This window comes from Arctopsyche grandis, chromosome 5, assembly GCF_051622035.1.
Source record: "Arctopsyche grandis isolate Sample6627 chromosome 5, ASM5162203v2, whole genome shotgun sequence".
NCBI lineage: Eukaryota > Metazoa > Arthropoda > Insecta > Trichoptera > Hydropsychidae > Arctopsyche > Arctopsyche grandis.
The window spans coordinates 7634792-7652736 of NC_135359.1; the positions used below are offsets into that span (position 1 = coordinate 7634792).

Here is a 17945-nt window from a genome sequence, read left to right on the forward strand (position 1 = left end):
GTCCTCCGCCATTACGATAGAGATAAAATATCGTTTAAGAAGCTTTTCAAGTCCGAAAATTTTTAATCTCGGTGACGTTTGGTAGTCATTATTAAACGTTTATGTATCTTTTCAAATATGAAATTTCGTCAAATAATTCATTCTCCAGTACTAGTTTTATTCGTTTTCAGGCAAATATTTATTTATGAAAACTATTGTTTCTTCTACGTTGTTCCAATCTACTTGACTTTTCAAAGTAATCCATTTAAAATTAATAATTTCCTTAAATTGTATACCCCATAACTAGATAAGAAACAATATTCGAATTAAAATTTATAATTTGTTCAATAAATCATTTTTTTCTATATTTCCATTTTGAATTAGATTGATTAAATAGTCTTTAAACATGGTGGTATAAATGTAGAATTGATTCTATCTTTAAATTAAAAAGTGAGATCAGTAATTTCTTCTAAAATTTCAACGATTGTACTCTTTTCTCCTTCCATTTTTTTTTACCGAATTATGAAATACTGATGCTTGTGTTTGAAGGAATTGAAGCTAAAGTTCGGCCTGTTCATTTGAAAATAAATTTCTTAAAACTATTGAACAGTTATCAATTGAAAGAAAATATGACTTAAATAATTCTAAAACTCTTCCAATTGCAATTCAAATTTTATAACTCATCGTGATATTTTATACAAGAAAAAAGGTCAAATTCCTTGGGTATAGCTTTCTATTGGGGTATAGTTTCCAGGTAAATAAGACTCAAATGAAATTCAAAAAGCAACTTTCCGCTCTTTTCGAATTTCATGCGGGTCTATAAAAAAATTCTGAAGTTTATGTACATATATAAAAAATATATGCAAATTTGCAAAAAATATATGCAACTGGATTCCAATAAAAAAAATTTCATCTGGCCCTACATACATTTTAAAATTCTGAACCGGCCCATTTCCCAAAAAGGTTGGGGACCTCTGATTTAGTTGATTATTTAATCGCGAAAATACATTGTTTGTTCCTTTTGTATTAACACCTCCAAAATTAGAATTTGTATTATCTGCACAATATCCTATCAAATTATTTGTTATTTGAATCAATAACTGATTTCGTCATTATTATAGAAACTAAATTTATTTTGATAAATTGTTAAATCCGGGACGCAGAGCTGGAATCTGGTATTGTCCCGGAAAATCCGGGACGAATGTGAACCCTGTTTTATCACGCACGTTGAATCAGTTAATTGCTTGAGTTAAACTTAAAGTTGTTTGAATGTGATTTAATGGAAATGTTTTAATATATTTATTTGTTTTTATAAACATTGAGAAACTTTTTATAAGCTTTTTTTCGTTACTTGGCAGGAAATTAGGTACATTTAAGAGAAATAATAATTCAGTGAATTCATACGACTAGAATATGAAGTTGAATAGATAAAAAGATTCTTCGTTATTATTATAACTTTTTTGGACCACATTATCAAATTAATTCCTACCTTTCATTCTGTAGGGGCTCTACGACACGGTCGAGTTTGCGTTGCCATATTGTGAGTTGGGAGCGATTCGACCATGTTGGTGGCTATCACTTTACTTCCTTTCATCCCCATAATGCTATTTTTTCGAAAAAAACCGTCTGCGGTGCTTTAATACGGCTTATGAATCATATTGTGGATTATAAAAAATAAGCTAACGTTTTCATACTTCTTTAGGTATTTATTTATTTAAAAAAACTGTCACCAGAGGCGTTGAATTTAAATAAAAATTTGTAAATTTGATTTATGTTTTTTTTTTTCAAAATGTGCCATTTTTTAAAATTAAGGGGGGGCCTGGTGCCCCCGTAGCCCACTCCTGACTACGGACGTGTTGGATATACAGATATTAATTACAATCCGCAAGCATATGTATACTTGCAACAATCAACATATCTAAACCAACTAAATTCACAAAATGAAGGGGGATGCCGACAGTGGCGGCTCGTCTATATGAGCTGAAGGGCTACAGCCCTCCCATTATAGTACAAATGCATGCTGTTTTTGCCGTCCATATGGGCAGCAGGGCTGCAGCCTCCCAGTATAGTACATATTCATGCTATTTTTGTCTGCATTTGATCACCGGTATGGTCAACGAGCTACTAAAACCCGATTAATCTCTGCAGCCCCCCCTTTATGAATTCTTACGAGCCGCCACTGGTTGCCGATTTTATTTGATGCGTCACAACAATTAAGTTAGATAAATTTCCAAACTCTAACAGAAAACGACTCGCCTGTATTTATAAATCATTTAGATAGACGTACTCATGCTATGTTTTATATTCCTCACAATTTAGTAAGCAATTACGCTACGCTGTGACATAAAGCAACCGAAAATAAAATAAAAATGAAAATCGCCCGGTATTTGTGTTGCGATTTTTTAATGGTGTACACACTAAGCTTTTGAACAATGGCAACGCTGGGCGTGTCATTCTGTTTTAGTGAAATAGTGGGCTTGTCGCTGGTCGGTCGTGCGGGTCGCTCGTGAGAAGTGGAGCGTTTAGGGGTGAGCAGAGCCCCCGGGGGGCGCTTAGGGTGTGATGACGCGTGGGGGTGAGACGCCCCCTCTCGGGGTGGCCTTTCTGGCGGCGTTGGCTCTGGTGGGGGCGCTCTGCCCTCCAGCAGCAGCCTCAGAACAATCTGCATGTGAGTTATGTCCACTACCACTCATACACCCGCACACTCAAACACACCACACTTCTCAGAAGGTCCTTTGTTAATAACATTTCATTCAATATATTTTGCATGCTAAAATTGCTCAATTCTCATCTGGTTATACATATTATCAAGGATATTATGAATCATTTGTGCTTCATAAAATAAAAGTGTATATGTATAATAAAGCAGGAAAATCATTTAGATTTTTTTCAGGACATTCAAAAAATTCCATACACGAAGAAACTAATCCTTTGAATTATTTGTATCTTCATAGTTAGATCAATATGAAATTAAAAAATTAATTTCATGTACTTTTTCATTCAAAATATTTGTAAATACTACATATATATTAGTAATTTTTTTATGCATTGTTTTATTTATATCTGAGATATGAAAAAAAGATAAATTAGTTATCATTTTCAATTGCAGTGTATATTCTTTCACATATTTGAATCATATTAAGTACTGGTAGCAGAAAATATGTTTATAAATAAATATATATATGAGAATAATAAAGCACCAATGGACCAATGAACAAAGCTAATAATTATGTATCCGATTATATTATCGAGCCGGTGTTTATTTCTATTTTAATTTTGTTGGTGTAAAACCTGTTTTGCAAAAGATTGTATAAAATATGTTAAATGATTTCAATGCAAGTGCGTATTCCACTGTCAATGGTGTTATTTGTCCGGTTGATGAGCAACGGGTAGTCTGGTATGTCTTTTTCTCGGTCTGTTGACTGCTCCGTCTGAGGATTCCCACACTTTGTTTCCCACGTTCAAAACGAACGATTCTCTCGTATTGATTGTTGTTAATAGGCTTTTAAATGCTCGTTGGAGAATCTCACCGGATTACGCTTTTCATAGACGTTGTTTGTGTAATATTCCATAATAGAATCGAAAGTAATGTAACATACAGATAATCCACTATAGACGAAAATAGGTAAAGATAAACTTATCAATTTACTTTTAATTACACCTACGATAGTGATAAGATATTGTTAATTATCCGTTTTGTTTTCTTGTATGACATTTTTCTTACTAGAAACTTATATCATCATACATATAATTTTATATATATATATATATATATATATATATATATATATATATATATATATATATATATATATATATACATATGTATATATAATATCGCTATTCTGTGTGTCTGTGTAAGATAACACTCGCTGTACTTTAATAGTCGTTTCCATTCGACTATTATAGTCGAATAGTACGCTATAATAGTCGAATAGTACGCTATAATAGTTGAATAGTACGCTACAATAGTCGAATAGTACGCTATGATAGTCGAATAGTACGCTACAATAGTCGAATAGTACGCTATAATAGTACAGCTAAAACACTGCAAAAAAAAAGCATGAATATAATAACAAAAGCAAAAAAACTTCTTTATATACTATTTGCTACCAATGTTTCCTCTCGGCTAATAGAAGTCCCTGAACATTTAGCGCCATCTATCGAAAATTTATTTAATTACTTAATCAATTAATTTATTTTTTCTATTGGTGTTTTATGTTCGGTGATTATTGCCCACAAAGCACTCGCTCAAAAGTCACTAAAATCTCTATAACGGAACATCTGGCGGCAGAAAAGTCCATCATACTAACGACAACTATCATATTAGCGAAAACTCGAGTGCTAAATATTCCGTATTCATGGAAAAAATTGTATTTGGGCGATCGAAATGTGCGTTATAATCCAATTACCATTGTTTATATGTAGGTAGGTAGGTAGTTTTTACCATTTTTTTTTTCATATTAAACATTTAAAAATAAAAATTTAATTAAATATATTTAAAAGGTACTTGAAAAAAATTCGACCGCGTGCGGATCGAACACAGGACTGACACATTTCTTTTATTTTTTTATTTTATTTAATAACTTAAAATGCCAACACCCATGCGATGATATTTCATCGGGTACAACACTAGTATTTACATAGCAGTAGCCTGCGTTGTATAATAGATTTATGTTTGTAAATATTTGACAATTCCTACTCTCAATTTAATTTACTACACATAACGTCATTGGTTCAACGCTTCAATAACGACCCTTTTTTTATGAACACAACATACGATAAAAAAAAAAAACTTTAGTTCATTGTCTGACGCGTCTGCGTCTTAGTATAATGGAAGTTGTTAAAAGTAAACATCGGGTATTCATCGGGTAGAAAAACAAATTATTCAATATTATTAAAGCTGTTTCTCTTTGAATCTTGCGTGTATAGTAATATATTTTTGTTTAGTGTTTTCGTAAATATAATCCAGTGTAATAATACGTATGTATTAGCTTTTATACGTTTCACATATCGAAAGTCGACGAAACTTTAGAATGTGCTTTTTATTAGGATCGTAAATGGAATCATTATAAATGCATTCGTTCTTCAAATCCATATAAATGCGTAACTTTGGACCGCATGTACGGTTGCATTATTTATTTGAAAATTCTTTGGGAAATGAGGCATATACGATAAACTGTTAATGTCTGTAGTCTGTTAATGATAATAACAAGGAAAAAAATAAGATAAAACAAGAATTAAAATGAAGCAAAAGCAACTAAAACCAGAGGGAATAACGCATAAGAAAATATAATGAGAATAGACCAAAACCAATTATTTTTTAGGAAATGGTCAAGTTTGTCTTTAAAGAGATTTAGTTAACTACAAGTTACTAATTAATTCGGAAGACTATTCCAAATTTTAACCATTCTATTTGAGAAAAGAATGAAATCTCTAATTTTTTCATATGAAATATCTTTTCGAAGTCTGAGAGAATGACCTCTGGGATGAGTGTTTTTGTTAAAGGTTAGGAGATTATTCATAGGACAATTGTAATGGTTATATGCATACGTACATATCATTTTATAAAATTTCAATTAGATCATCTCTCAATGCTTCTCGTCTCCAATATGGAGAGATTCATTCTTTTGAATCTCATATCGTATGAAAGTCATTTGAACTTTTGAACCTTTTCAATACATATCCTTTATTTTTAATGTGGGCTCTTAAGAGGGCTGTACACCCGAAACCTTAATTTTGTTACCGTTCCTTTCTTCGATATATATATTGAGTGTATGTATATATTGAGTGAATGCGACAATATATATATTGAGTGAATGCGACAGTTGCGCTTCGACCAGATAAAACGTATTTTAAATTGACAAAATCGAGGTTTCGTATTCTACTATTTTCTCCTCCAAAACTGGACCAATTTTTAAAAAAATTTCATCATCGGCATGAGAAAGATACTTTCTGTGCATCTATCGGCGTATTTTTTTTAAAATCGACCGTTAAATAAGCACGCTGGACTCGTTTAGTGGGTGGAAAAAAGAGGCGATTTTATAGATGTTTGGCGACTCCTAGCTCCTATAAAAAATAATTAATCAAAAAAGTAAAACGACAGATGCACTCCAATGGTGGATATCCATAGCATATTAAAAAATAATTTCTCTAGTGCCATAATTGAGGAAGGGAGAAGTATAGTACGTTTGTATGGACAAGGCGCTGCTCTCCAGCCCTCTTAATAGTACATACATTGTATGCAACTTCTAATTCAAGTCATTATAATAATACACTCTCACTGCATTGTAGAAATACACACTTGAATCTAAAAAATAATTTGTACTGGTTTGGCTTCGTCTATTCTCACAGCTATGGAGTTAATTGCTTGAGATCTTTGAAGATGCGCCACATCTACCGCATATGTATACGGTAGCTGTTCAGATACATATTCTTTTTTGACGTTTTCAACGGCTCAACGTCGAGGATGTGAAAATCTTAACGGTCTATTTCTGTGGTAAGAACCAGGATCTTCCAACCGGGAGTGTGGTCGGTTGGCTGTTACTCTGCTCTTATTACACAGTACGAGTCTGAGTTGAAATAGCCGTTTCATTTTTTAATCGTGTCTTTCTTTGCATCCTTCACCGCTTAAAATGTCGTCTCATCTCGCTGCAATTCTAGTAATTCAATAAATTTGATTCAATTATTGCAGCGACACGATGCAGTCATCGAATGTATTTTGCATTTCTATTGGCTCATCTAATAGGGGACTGCACCCATTGTCGATGCAATGCAACACTTTCCTCTGTATATATGTAAGTTTTTTTCGACTTGTTTATAATACAACAATAATTTAGCATGACCGTTATAATGTCCACATCCTGCCATTTTATGGTAATGATAAGACGTGCTCTTAACACATGACATTACATGTGATACGCTCGAAGTTCATTATTTTTGTGCTCTGCGTATATTTGTATGTGTGTGTGTGTGTGTATTTTACATATTGCCGTATTTCGAAATATATATTACATATATATGATATGTCAAATTGGTTTGTGAATGTTGTCTGGGAGAGCTAGTCTTATGGCCACCCTACTTTATTGCGTGAATGGGGGTGAAATAACCGGTTGAGTCACGCTAATGTCACTGGTCGTCAACCTTTTTACTTTATATAATAATTGCGAGAGGCTTTTCTGAAATTAGGTCGTTGAATGTCTGTATTGTATGTTATTTACAGAGGAATTTTGATTGAAAGCTTGCCCTATATTTGGCATATGATACGAAGTTTCATAGAAATTTTGTGCAATTCTTAATCTATAATTACTTTTACATGGTATTTTTTTTAATCTATCTTTATGTATCTTATCTCACTGTTGAGCATAGAGACTTTGAAATCGTTATCTATTATACATAGATCAGCTTTCATTGTATAGAATCTCTAATCTCCTTTTGAATTAACTGTTCGTCTCCAATTTCAGTTGGATGTTTCATATTAAACAAGTACTTACGGATGTTTTAAAACTTTACTGTGCGTACTGGATGACATTGTCGTGTGCATTTGTCAAGCATTGCTTGTTCTCATCCGTTTCATTGTTTTAAAAAATCATTTTAATCATTAGTCATCCACTAAGTATCTTGTATGTACTTTGTTTTCTTTTGTAATCTCTTGGGTAACATTCTTGCTTGTTTATCTCCTATTATCTCCGATTTTTAGTTAAACAATAAACATTAATGATTATTGCGAATCGATCAGATTTCTGTTAATCTATAGGCTAAATTTCAGAAATTGCATTAAAAATTGCGCCAAACTGACAAACATTGCTTGCTCTCATCCGATACATTGATTTAAGACATCCGTAGTTCTCAGTTTTTGGTTCAATTAATCATTTAAAACATTAACAATCTACTGCTGAAATAAATTTAACAAAAATAACTTAATCTGTCTTCTTTTGTAACCTCTCGGGTACCACTCGAGTATTGCTTGTTTATCTCTTATTCGAAATATATGAGATTTTTAGTTAAAGTTAGCTTTAAGGATTCTTGTGAATCGTTCAAATGTACTTCTATTAATTAGTAGTTTAAACTTGAGCCCAGTGGATTTAGAAGTTGCATACAAATATGGCGCTAGACTTACAGGCATTGTTTGGTCTTTTCGATTTAATTAATCACTTTAAATATGAGTCATCCACTGCTGAAATAACTTTAACTAAAATACCTTACTTTGTTCTCTTTTGTAAATTCTTGGGTACCACTCGCTTGTTTTTCTCTTATTCGAACTATATGAGATGTGTAGTAAAACAAATTAAAGATTCTCGTGAATCGTCCAGTCTTCTATAAACCAATAGATCAAATTTGAGCCAGCATAATTAGAAGTTGCATAAAAAAATGGCGCCGAACTTACGTGCATTGCTTGCTCTCATCCGCTTCATTGATTTAATCTGCAATCGTTAATTTTTTGATACAATTAATCAGATTAAACGCTTCGTAGCTTTACGACTAAGTAATTTTTTGGGTACCACTCGAGATTGTATTCGAACTACGTGAGATCTGTAGTTAAAAAATAAACTATGGATTCTTGCGAATCATTCAGACGTATATTAACCTACAGGTCAAATTTGAATCCAGTCTAATTAGAGGCGGTATAAAAAATGGCGCCAAACTGACAGGATCGATCATCTAACAAAAAAATTTTACTCTCAGGTATCAGATTTAATCATCTCGCCAGTTTCGGTTACAACAGCAATGTTGTACACTCTGTTTCCGAAGAATTGGATTTGGACTAACGGAAAAAAATAAGCGAATTGATTTTTTACGGTTTCCTCGGTGTGGTGGTGACGAGACGAATACGTGACTAAGTTTTCGCACGCGAACATTTATTCAATCAGCCAAAGTGGCCACCGCCCTCAACTACAACACTCTGTGGTCTATACCTACACGTCTGTGTTTATTTTTCAGCACAAATGGGGACAGTGCTAATTCACCAGTGTGAATAATTCGCATGTAGCCTTGCCGTAATGCTATATAGCAGCCTGTTGTATGGAACACTTCCGCCATTCGTATGGTTTCGCATAACTTCAACACAGATGTTAACCAAGAACCGGCTGTGCCCTTCACAGTCTGCAACGTTTCGAATTGTATGCACAAAAAGTAATAAATAAGTTAATCTGTTTTCATGGTGTTTGAACTTAATTGTGAAGCGAATTAAGTTATATGTGTGTATTGGTGCTTTTTGTGTGTTCGTTCTCGAATGGCGAGTGCACAAAATTGCGCCATTTTAAACGTTGACTTTGTAGAGTGCGATGACATCAGTGTCGATTTAATTGTGGAATTTTTGATCAATTGGGCCAATTTTGAAACTGCCAAGTGTCTTATCAATTTTTCTTATTAGTGTATTTTTAAATGTTGTATTTTTCTTAATGGGGACACGCTTTTTTTTAGCTTGTTGATGTAAAATTATGTTTATGAATTGAAAGGTTTATTTTTCATGGTGTCACGACGAAACGTGGTAAGGGCCGGGCCGCACCGTGCAACTTTGTCGGCCGACTAGTTGCGCGACACGAAAAAATGTATGGAAATGTGTGCGACAAACAAGTTGACGGGTGTAGCATCTCCCATCTACCTGCATGCATTGGTCTGGTCGTCCTCAACCAAGTCGCTCGCAAGTCGCACGGTGCGGCCCGGCCCTAAGGACAAAACGTTTGTCGACGCAACGCAACGATAAAATGATTCCGCGACATAATGTTCATACATAAAATATTAACACAGATTACCTAAGCACAATCTGCTTTAGATCATCGACTTTAAAGAGTCTTTCGTTAATATTATGTATAAAATGTATTATGAGCATTTATAAGACTTTAAAATATGTTTTTGAGCTATTTTTCCTATTTTGCTGTATATTATATTAAAAAAATTGTAAAATAGAAAATGATCATTAGATCAGTAGTTATTAAAACAGATATAAGATGTATTGTGAATATAATTTAGTAATACTAAAAAAGCATTTAAAAAACAAACCAAAATACATAAAACATTATATTTTTAACGAAAAAAAACGTACAAGAATTCAATACAACGTTAAGTGACGAAAATTATGTCGCGGAATCATTTCGTTGTGGACGTTGTATCGTTAAACGCTTTGTCCGTGGATATTTCGTCGTGGAATCCTTTTTCATGGCCGGAAGAACGTGGATAGTGATGTACATAGTAGACTTTGGGTTCTATCTCAGGTCGATGACTTGAAAAAACGTGCTGGAGCTCATACGGAGTTAATATGGTTTTCTGTTTGCTGATTTTATCTGACATTGATAGTGTTTTATATTAAATTGGAAAGTATCCATCCTAATGATCAAATCATTATGTTTTTTGACATTTTAATCTGTTCTTTTCAGAAGACTTTTGAGGTTACTTGAAATTTTTTTAAGAGCACTTCACTGCACCGTACATAATATTTACATTGTATTATAAATCAACTTCACTCGAGATAAAGCATTTGAGAAAAAAAAATCATCTTAAATTTTGGCAACGGACTCTTTTGCAGGATATTCTGAAAATTGGGTGCCATCTGTTTTAGTTAAAATTCTTTTACCAAAATAAATTTGTCCCAATTTTTTGCTCAATATCCACTTTGAGTATCCCCCTCGTCCGTCAACCATCCTATCTTTCAACCATATTGCTATTTCAGCCTCTTAATCTTCCACTTCTTCGGCCGCTTTAGTATATACCTATCACCCTTCTCATCTTTGTCTTCTCGTTACACCGATCTTTATCGGAATACTGGAAATATTTTCAATATGCTTCAAAACAATGTTGAATCGACAGAGATTTCTTGCAAATCTGAGTCTTTGCAGCTGCCCCAAGTACCTCGACCATTTTTCTACATATGTACAATCTTTTGGGTACCATCTCTCTCATAATCATTTCAATGCCTTTACTATTTTAATCAACCTTTGTGCCTTTTCTTTGTACTGAGTATGTATGTATGATGTTGCATTTTATCCAATCTTAAAAAAGATTAGATAGTAGCATTCGTTGTTGTTAAGACATCTGATGTTATTCCAATTGAAATATTTACATTTTTATAACGTATGCACAATATGTGCATCGACTAATAGAAACCATGTCAGGTCAAACTATAGGTGAGCTCGCTGGCGCATGAACGATGATTTATTGGTTCCGGTGCAACCATATGCGCTCAATGCAACTACTACATAAATCTATTTTACTTCCCGTTGTATGTGTGTGTGTATGTACATGTAACATAAATTCACAACAGTACATAATTTGACGCAATTCTGACAAAAACATCAGTTTTTTTTTTGTTGGGTTTTTGTTTCAATATTTGAAAATTGCACTTTTAGAGTGGGTTCGATCGGAGCTGCGTTGCCATTGTCGTTTGCTTTTGCAATTTTGTTGCCACGGTCCGCTACGTGCGAGGTTGACGACCCCTGGCGAGATTCGCCGTACCCAGATCGATGCCGCAGTGAGTCATGTCTGATTAGTTTTCAGCAGGGGTAGACTTTTTCTCAATTCCGTTTCCTCGATATCGTTGTTTTGGTGGTTCATATGTATGTATGTGTGTGTTTTGCTATTATAAATTCAACCTTGACTGAATTGATGCCATTCATCACGTACTTGCATACTTGCGCGTGTTACTTAACGCCAATAATGCGAAAATAGAAAAACGGAAGTGGTCTTCCTTAGCACTCGTTCGTAAAAGTTATGGACGTGTGTAAAATTGCTACGTGTGTTTCTTTTCAAGCTCTGATAAATTCGAAGTTGGTTTAATTTTATAATTGCGTATATATTTTGTTTTTGCTTGCTTTTCTTTTTTTTTATTTGATGTCGTGTTTGTATGGTTGCTCGGAAACAATGCGCCGCGGCGCTGGAACAATACGCCCTCGGCGATAAAACTTACAGTTGCCGCATTTATTTGACTATCTTTGTTTAGTGGTTCTTTATAAAATACCTTTTAATTGTTTCTTTCCTGCAATTCATTTCAATGCCCTCCATATAAAACTAATAAACCAGCGGCGTGGACTAGTGGTTAGTATATGTACTATGCTTTCGAGCAGAGTGGTCACTGGTTTGAGTCCCACTAGAGTCTCGCTGCTGGCCAGACCTTGGTTTGTGACTCCAAGTCGATCATTTCGTATCAGAGTTTGCCATTTTTTCTGATTTTCGTTGAAACGGTTCCTGTAAAAATTGGCATCTCCTTCCCTATCTCTCTTGCTAATCTTAAGTTATTCTGCGTCTTGAGGTTCGCTAATTTGATTGTAAAATGCGGCAAAAATTTCTCCGTCGATATCACTGTGGATGTTAGTATGAATTCGCATTGTATAAAATGCTTATGTATATATATTGATTGTATTGCATTTTTATAAGTGCACTCGTCGCTTTGGAGCGATTTGTAAAGGCGAGTGCTCGTGTTCTATGAAATAAAAATAAAAAAATAGAATATAAGAACGGTGAAAAACTTTAATTATTTTTTTATATTTTTAGCCAGCAGCATAGCTGCATTAATGCTAACCACCGATAAGTTGCCCGGTTCAATCGCGATGGTTGACCTGGGTTGTAAAGAATTTATTACGAATATTATCTGTAGTGCTGCTAGTTATGCTCAGATATTTGTGACTCCAAGTCGATCTTTCCTATCAGAGATTGCCAATTTATCTGATTTCATTTTTGAAATAGTTCCTCATCAAATTAGCGAAAAACCATCCTACACACTGTGTCACCACTATTTGAATATGATTTCAAAAAATTATAATCTATAAATTTTTATAGTAAACCGAAAATTGCGAATATGGATTATTTGACGCTCAAATTCTCGTTATTGTGATAGTTCGCTTGAATGACTCTCGGTGGGTGGAATTTTCGAGTGCCAGATATTCCGTGTTCAAGATTTTAGTAGCGTATTCGAGATTTATATATGTACCAGATTAGCACTATAGAATTCGCTCAGAATACGGCGTCATGGGAATAAAAGTGGTGAAAAATAGGCGATATTTGGCCAATTTGGTGAGGAACTGTTACAACAATGAAATCAGATAAATTGACAAACTCTGATAGGAAACGCTCGACTTGGAGTCACACATATCCAAGTCTGACCAGCAGCACCGCTGAAATACTCTGAACAAATCATTTTCAAACCAGGGCTTGAAACCGGCACCTCTCAGTGGTTACCATTACCGCAACCACCGAGCCATGCTACTGGCTGGTTTTGTGTTCATTACATTCGGTGTTCAGTTGATAAAATTTTAGGCAAATCTACGTTTCTTAAAAACAAACATCTTGCCTTCTCTTGTTTAGATTGATAAATCGAGCTTTCAAATGAATATTGACCATATGGTGACTAATGATTCTCGAAATCGCCTCAATGATACATCAGATCGTATCTTTAATTTACTATTTGATAATATTGTATGGAACAAGATGGCGGTCCAAGAGAATGTCTTTAATGCAGAAAATATACGGCTACTGAAAAGCCTTAAGGCACCTTATGGTTAAATATGGAATAAAACGTTCTCGGTACAAATTTGAAAGGTATTCCATATATGTATATGATATATTAGTGTGAGAATCACTGGCTCTAGTGTCGCCACGTACATATATAATACAGATGAATTTTCAGCGTTTGTCATTTTTCAAGACAATGGTGGATGTTTAAGACTGACGTTTTTAATTGAAGATTTTTTACATCTTTACTAAGCAACTTAATTTATGGCTAGTGTTTTAATTGAAACCAATTAGAAATACGCAGAAATTACACATATGTGGGTCTGTGCTAAAACTGTTTCAATAAAACTACTTCATTGGCAGCATTTCACCTGAGTAATCAAGAAATCATCGAGAGTAAATACATATGGATGAGTTGATAAAAAAATACCAGTCTGAGAATTCTTCCTTTGCTTACTTTTACCATTGCGGTCTATGCACACTAGTAGATGTTCACATATGCTCTACATATGTACATATTTCTTTATATACATATGTATGCATATGTATTTAGGGTGTGAGGAGACTCATCCCTTCTATGCTCTCGAGGGAGAGTGGCGAGATAAATTTCGAGGTAATTTATCTATATGCCTTTTTTTTTTATAAACCTTCGTATGCTCCTCAAAGACAAAAAAAAACATGCTTAGTGAATCATGTATTTTTGAACACACCGAGACTATTTCAATAGAAATATTTTGAATGTGAAACACAATTGTGTCTTAGAAACGAATAATTGATCCTTCCGCCATAAATGGGTACTTCCTTCTGGTCCTTGATCCTTCCGGAAAAAATGGGTACTTCCGCCGTAAAATTATTATCTAAATCCAATAGTTTGCATATTTTTTGTGCGGTAGATCAACGATGACGATACTACGGCACGTGTGCCATTGGCGCTTATTGCTAATATTGACTCATCTCTCAACTTATCATAACGCCAAGGGGACAGTTAAGTAACATATGAGTTATGACACGGACTGCAATCATTTTATGAGAGCTATCAATTTTAATCATATCATCGGATTAAAATATTAAGTTTTAAATATACTTGGTCCGCTGTAGGAAGATACACTTGGGGCGAAAATACACTGAGTGGTATGGAACGTCACGTCCTTGGATGCGGTGCATCCGCTGTAAAATCGCCAGACAAATTGAACGACAGATTAACGGACGGCTGCTTTAAATGCAATTCTCGTCTTAAGTTCGATAAGTTCCGAATCTTGCCTTATTAAACTCGCCAGAAAGATCCAACTCAATTTTAATAATTGCATCTGTGCACATAGAAAGGTTACTCGTCATCTGATGTGCAATCTATCATTCGAGAAAACGAGAATTACGTTTAAAGCTGCCGTTCTGTTAATCTGGCGATTTTAGAGCGGATGCACCAAACCCCACGTCCTTGGCTCCACGCTGTAACAGTGGGTGTTCCTAAAACCGAATTCGGGTTTAGTTGCACGCGCAGAGTGCTTAGTGTCTCCTTTATTTCATCAAATATGGGATAAAAGCAAAGCAAAGATAAAATATCACCGAAAACACCAGGGGTGATTTTTGGGGCTGTGTACCATGTACCATAGGCTAGGGGTGCTGCGGTTTTTTCGCGTGTTTAAAAGTATCTAAAAAAAAACACGTACCACTCAGTGTGTTTTCGTCCTTGGTAAAAATATCTCTTTCACCGCCTCTCGCAAAGAGTGCACCTCTCAAAAATGTCTCGCACGACCCAATCGGGGTCCGCCCGGCAAATCAAACGTCAAATGGGTTGCCAGTAACAAAAATAAAATTTGACGGTGAATTTATTATAAAAAATAAACATTGATTACAATGTAAACTGCTTTGTTACATTAAAATAAAATAATACCATCCCTAACAACTTAAAAATAACACATTCAATGCCGGACGGGTATTAATACCCTTTACGCCGACTGATAGATAATTGCGGGAAGGGTATTTTAACCGATTACATAGCCCGGTGGTTATCGTCGGGTAAAGTATGAATACTCTTTTTTTTTGTTAAGTTAGTTGGATCTTGATGTTCAGCTGCTTCGGGATTTGGCAATTTTGATATTGAAAAAATGATCAAAATATGTTAAATACTGTGAAATTTATGACATTTTATGTAATTTGCAAATAATTACGGGATTACGCTAATATGTAATTTCCCGCGGTGGGTCGCAAGCGACTAGTCACAACTCCCAATTTATGTATTTATTATTTATTTGGAAAATTTACAGTTTATTATGTTACATAGATTGATAGTAAAAAAAATATAATTATTTTAAGTAAACCATTAATAATTTTCGCAAATAGGTAAAAAAGAAAAGCTTAAACATTTAAAATAAGAAACAAAAATAATAATAGAGTAAGATAATTAGAGAAAACAAAAAGAAAAAATAGAAATAACAGTATAATAAAAATATCAAAATAATAAGAATAACAAAACGATAATAATATGATAAAAATTATGAAATAATAAAAATAAAATAATATATAACAATAAACAAAAAGACAAAATAAATACATAAAAATAAAAATTCATAATCACAATCGTAAATTTTCAATAAAATTAATCATCGAAAAACAAATTTGCAATAATCACTCTAGCTTGTATAGCATTAATATTAAATAAGTCAAACATAGAAATTGAAGAAAGTAGTTTGTTGACGGTGGAGCTTGCACGCCAGATGAATGAGCTTCTTCCATAATTAGAAAAATATTAGGTATGTAAAGGAGCTCATTACATCGGGTCATTCTATTTGGCACACGCAACAATTTTTTTAATTAATAAAACCAACCCTAACTTAACCTAACCTAACTTAACCTAACCTAACGTAACTTAAAGAAATAAGTGTTGGCTAAATTTTCTGTACATTTTATTTTTGTTACTGGCAACCAATTTGACGTTTGATTTGCCGGGCGGACCCCGATTGGGTCGCGCGAGCTATTTTAGAGATGTTAATTTGACATTATATGTCGTGTAATTTATTTTACAGCCGTGCAAAAAATATCCCTTAAAAAATGCATATTGTTGACTTTTGAAATAATTTGATTTACTTCAATTGCATTAATTTAACATTGGTATGTTCAAAGTTTAATTGATTTTGGTTAAATTTATTTAAATTGGAAGCGGAAACTGTCTGCAGACACCGGACATACACCCAGTGGAAAAAAAAGTATGCAAATTTTCCATTATTGTGCTTGGGCACATGTCTATATACATACACACGTGCATACGTTGTTTGATATCCGGCTTAGTCATTATATGGTTCCCTTCTGACAGTTACACATGCTTACTATGCCATCCTTACTCACGTGCACGTTGGACCATTAGTCAAAACTTGCATGACTATCTATCGTTAATCGCATACGAATCAAGCGAAACGCTTCAAGGTGTTTGTTAGTCACTTCAAAATTTTAAAATCTCAAGTATGCTTTTCCGAAACGTTGTTTCGAAACGGTGTGAATCAATTTTGCAGAACCAATGATTCATAAATTATAAAGAATTCTGCTAATATTATATGTAAACAAGTACGTATGTAGTAGTTAAAAAAACGGTGCAATTTTGTTTGAGGTTGATAGTAAGCTTTGCGTATTTCTTGTTGACATTTAATCTAACCGCTTGATTTTATTTACTATTGTTATCACTGAGTCATTTTTTTTTATTTGACGTCATTGAACTATAATATAATGCAATTGGAAAATACGAGGTAATTTTCCATTGTGTATATACATACAGTACTCGATTTGATTCTTGCAATTATGTACTTGTTTACAAAATGTCGCATGTTCAAGGAAAATATATTTTTAATATAGTAAGATTTGTTTTTAAAATAGCTAGCAGCATAGTTTGGTGTTTGCGTTAATGCTAACCACCGATAGGTTTCCGGTTCAAACCCTGGGTTGACTCGATTGAAAGAATTTATTCCGAGTATGATCTGTAGTGCTGCTGGTCTGACTTGAATATTTGTAAGTCGATCGTTTCCTATCAGAGTTCGCCAATTTACACGATTTCGTTGTTGAAACGGTTCCTCAACGATAAGGCTACTTACCGCCTACTTGTCATCACTATTTATTTTAATCTTTTGGGAAATGCTTCGGTATCGCTCAGTGGCAACCTGTAATATAAATAGATAAAACAAATGAGTCAATTTACTGTATGATAATAAAATATTGAAATCATGGTGAATAATCAATCTAAGTTTATATATACATATTTGTATTGAAATCATGCTGAATAATCAATCTAAGTTTATATATGGCCGTCTTCGGTTACCATATGGTAGATTTATTTTGGAGTTTTGTACTTTTGATTTTTAATTTGGCAGCTACTCATAATGGGCACGTTTAATTGTCATCGCTTTGAAACAAGAAGCGATTTTTATGGCTTATTTATTTGATCAGTTAATATATCAGTTCGAAGCGATGACAGCTAGCTATACAAACGCGGTTTTCTACCGCCTTTTCACAACTCACTTTTAGTGGTAACAATTTTT

General features: G+C 33.9%; 1 protein-coding gene across 2 annotated transcripts in view; it reads left to right on the forward strand.

Moving 5' to 3' along the window:
- Nucleotides 1-2431: 2431 nt before the first annotated feature.
- Nucleotides 2432-17945, forward strand: part of LOC143912233 (uncharacterized) — a 32433-nt gene continuing 16919 nt past the window's right edge. The window contains exon 1 of one of the 2 annotated variants that reach the window (XM_077431501.1): nucleotides 2432-2647. In XM_077431501.1, the coding sequence (XP_077287627.1) occupies nucleotides 2542-2647 (106 nt within the window). In that variant the 5' untranslated portion in view covers nucleotides 2432-2541. The remainder of the gene's footprint in view (nucleotides 2648-17945) is intronic. The other variant, XM_077431502.1, reaches the window with a different exon arrangement.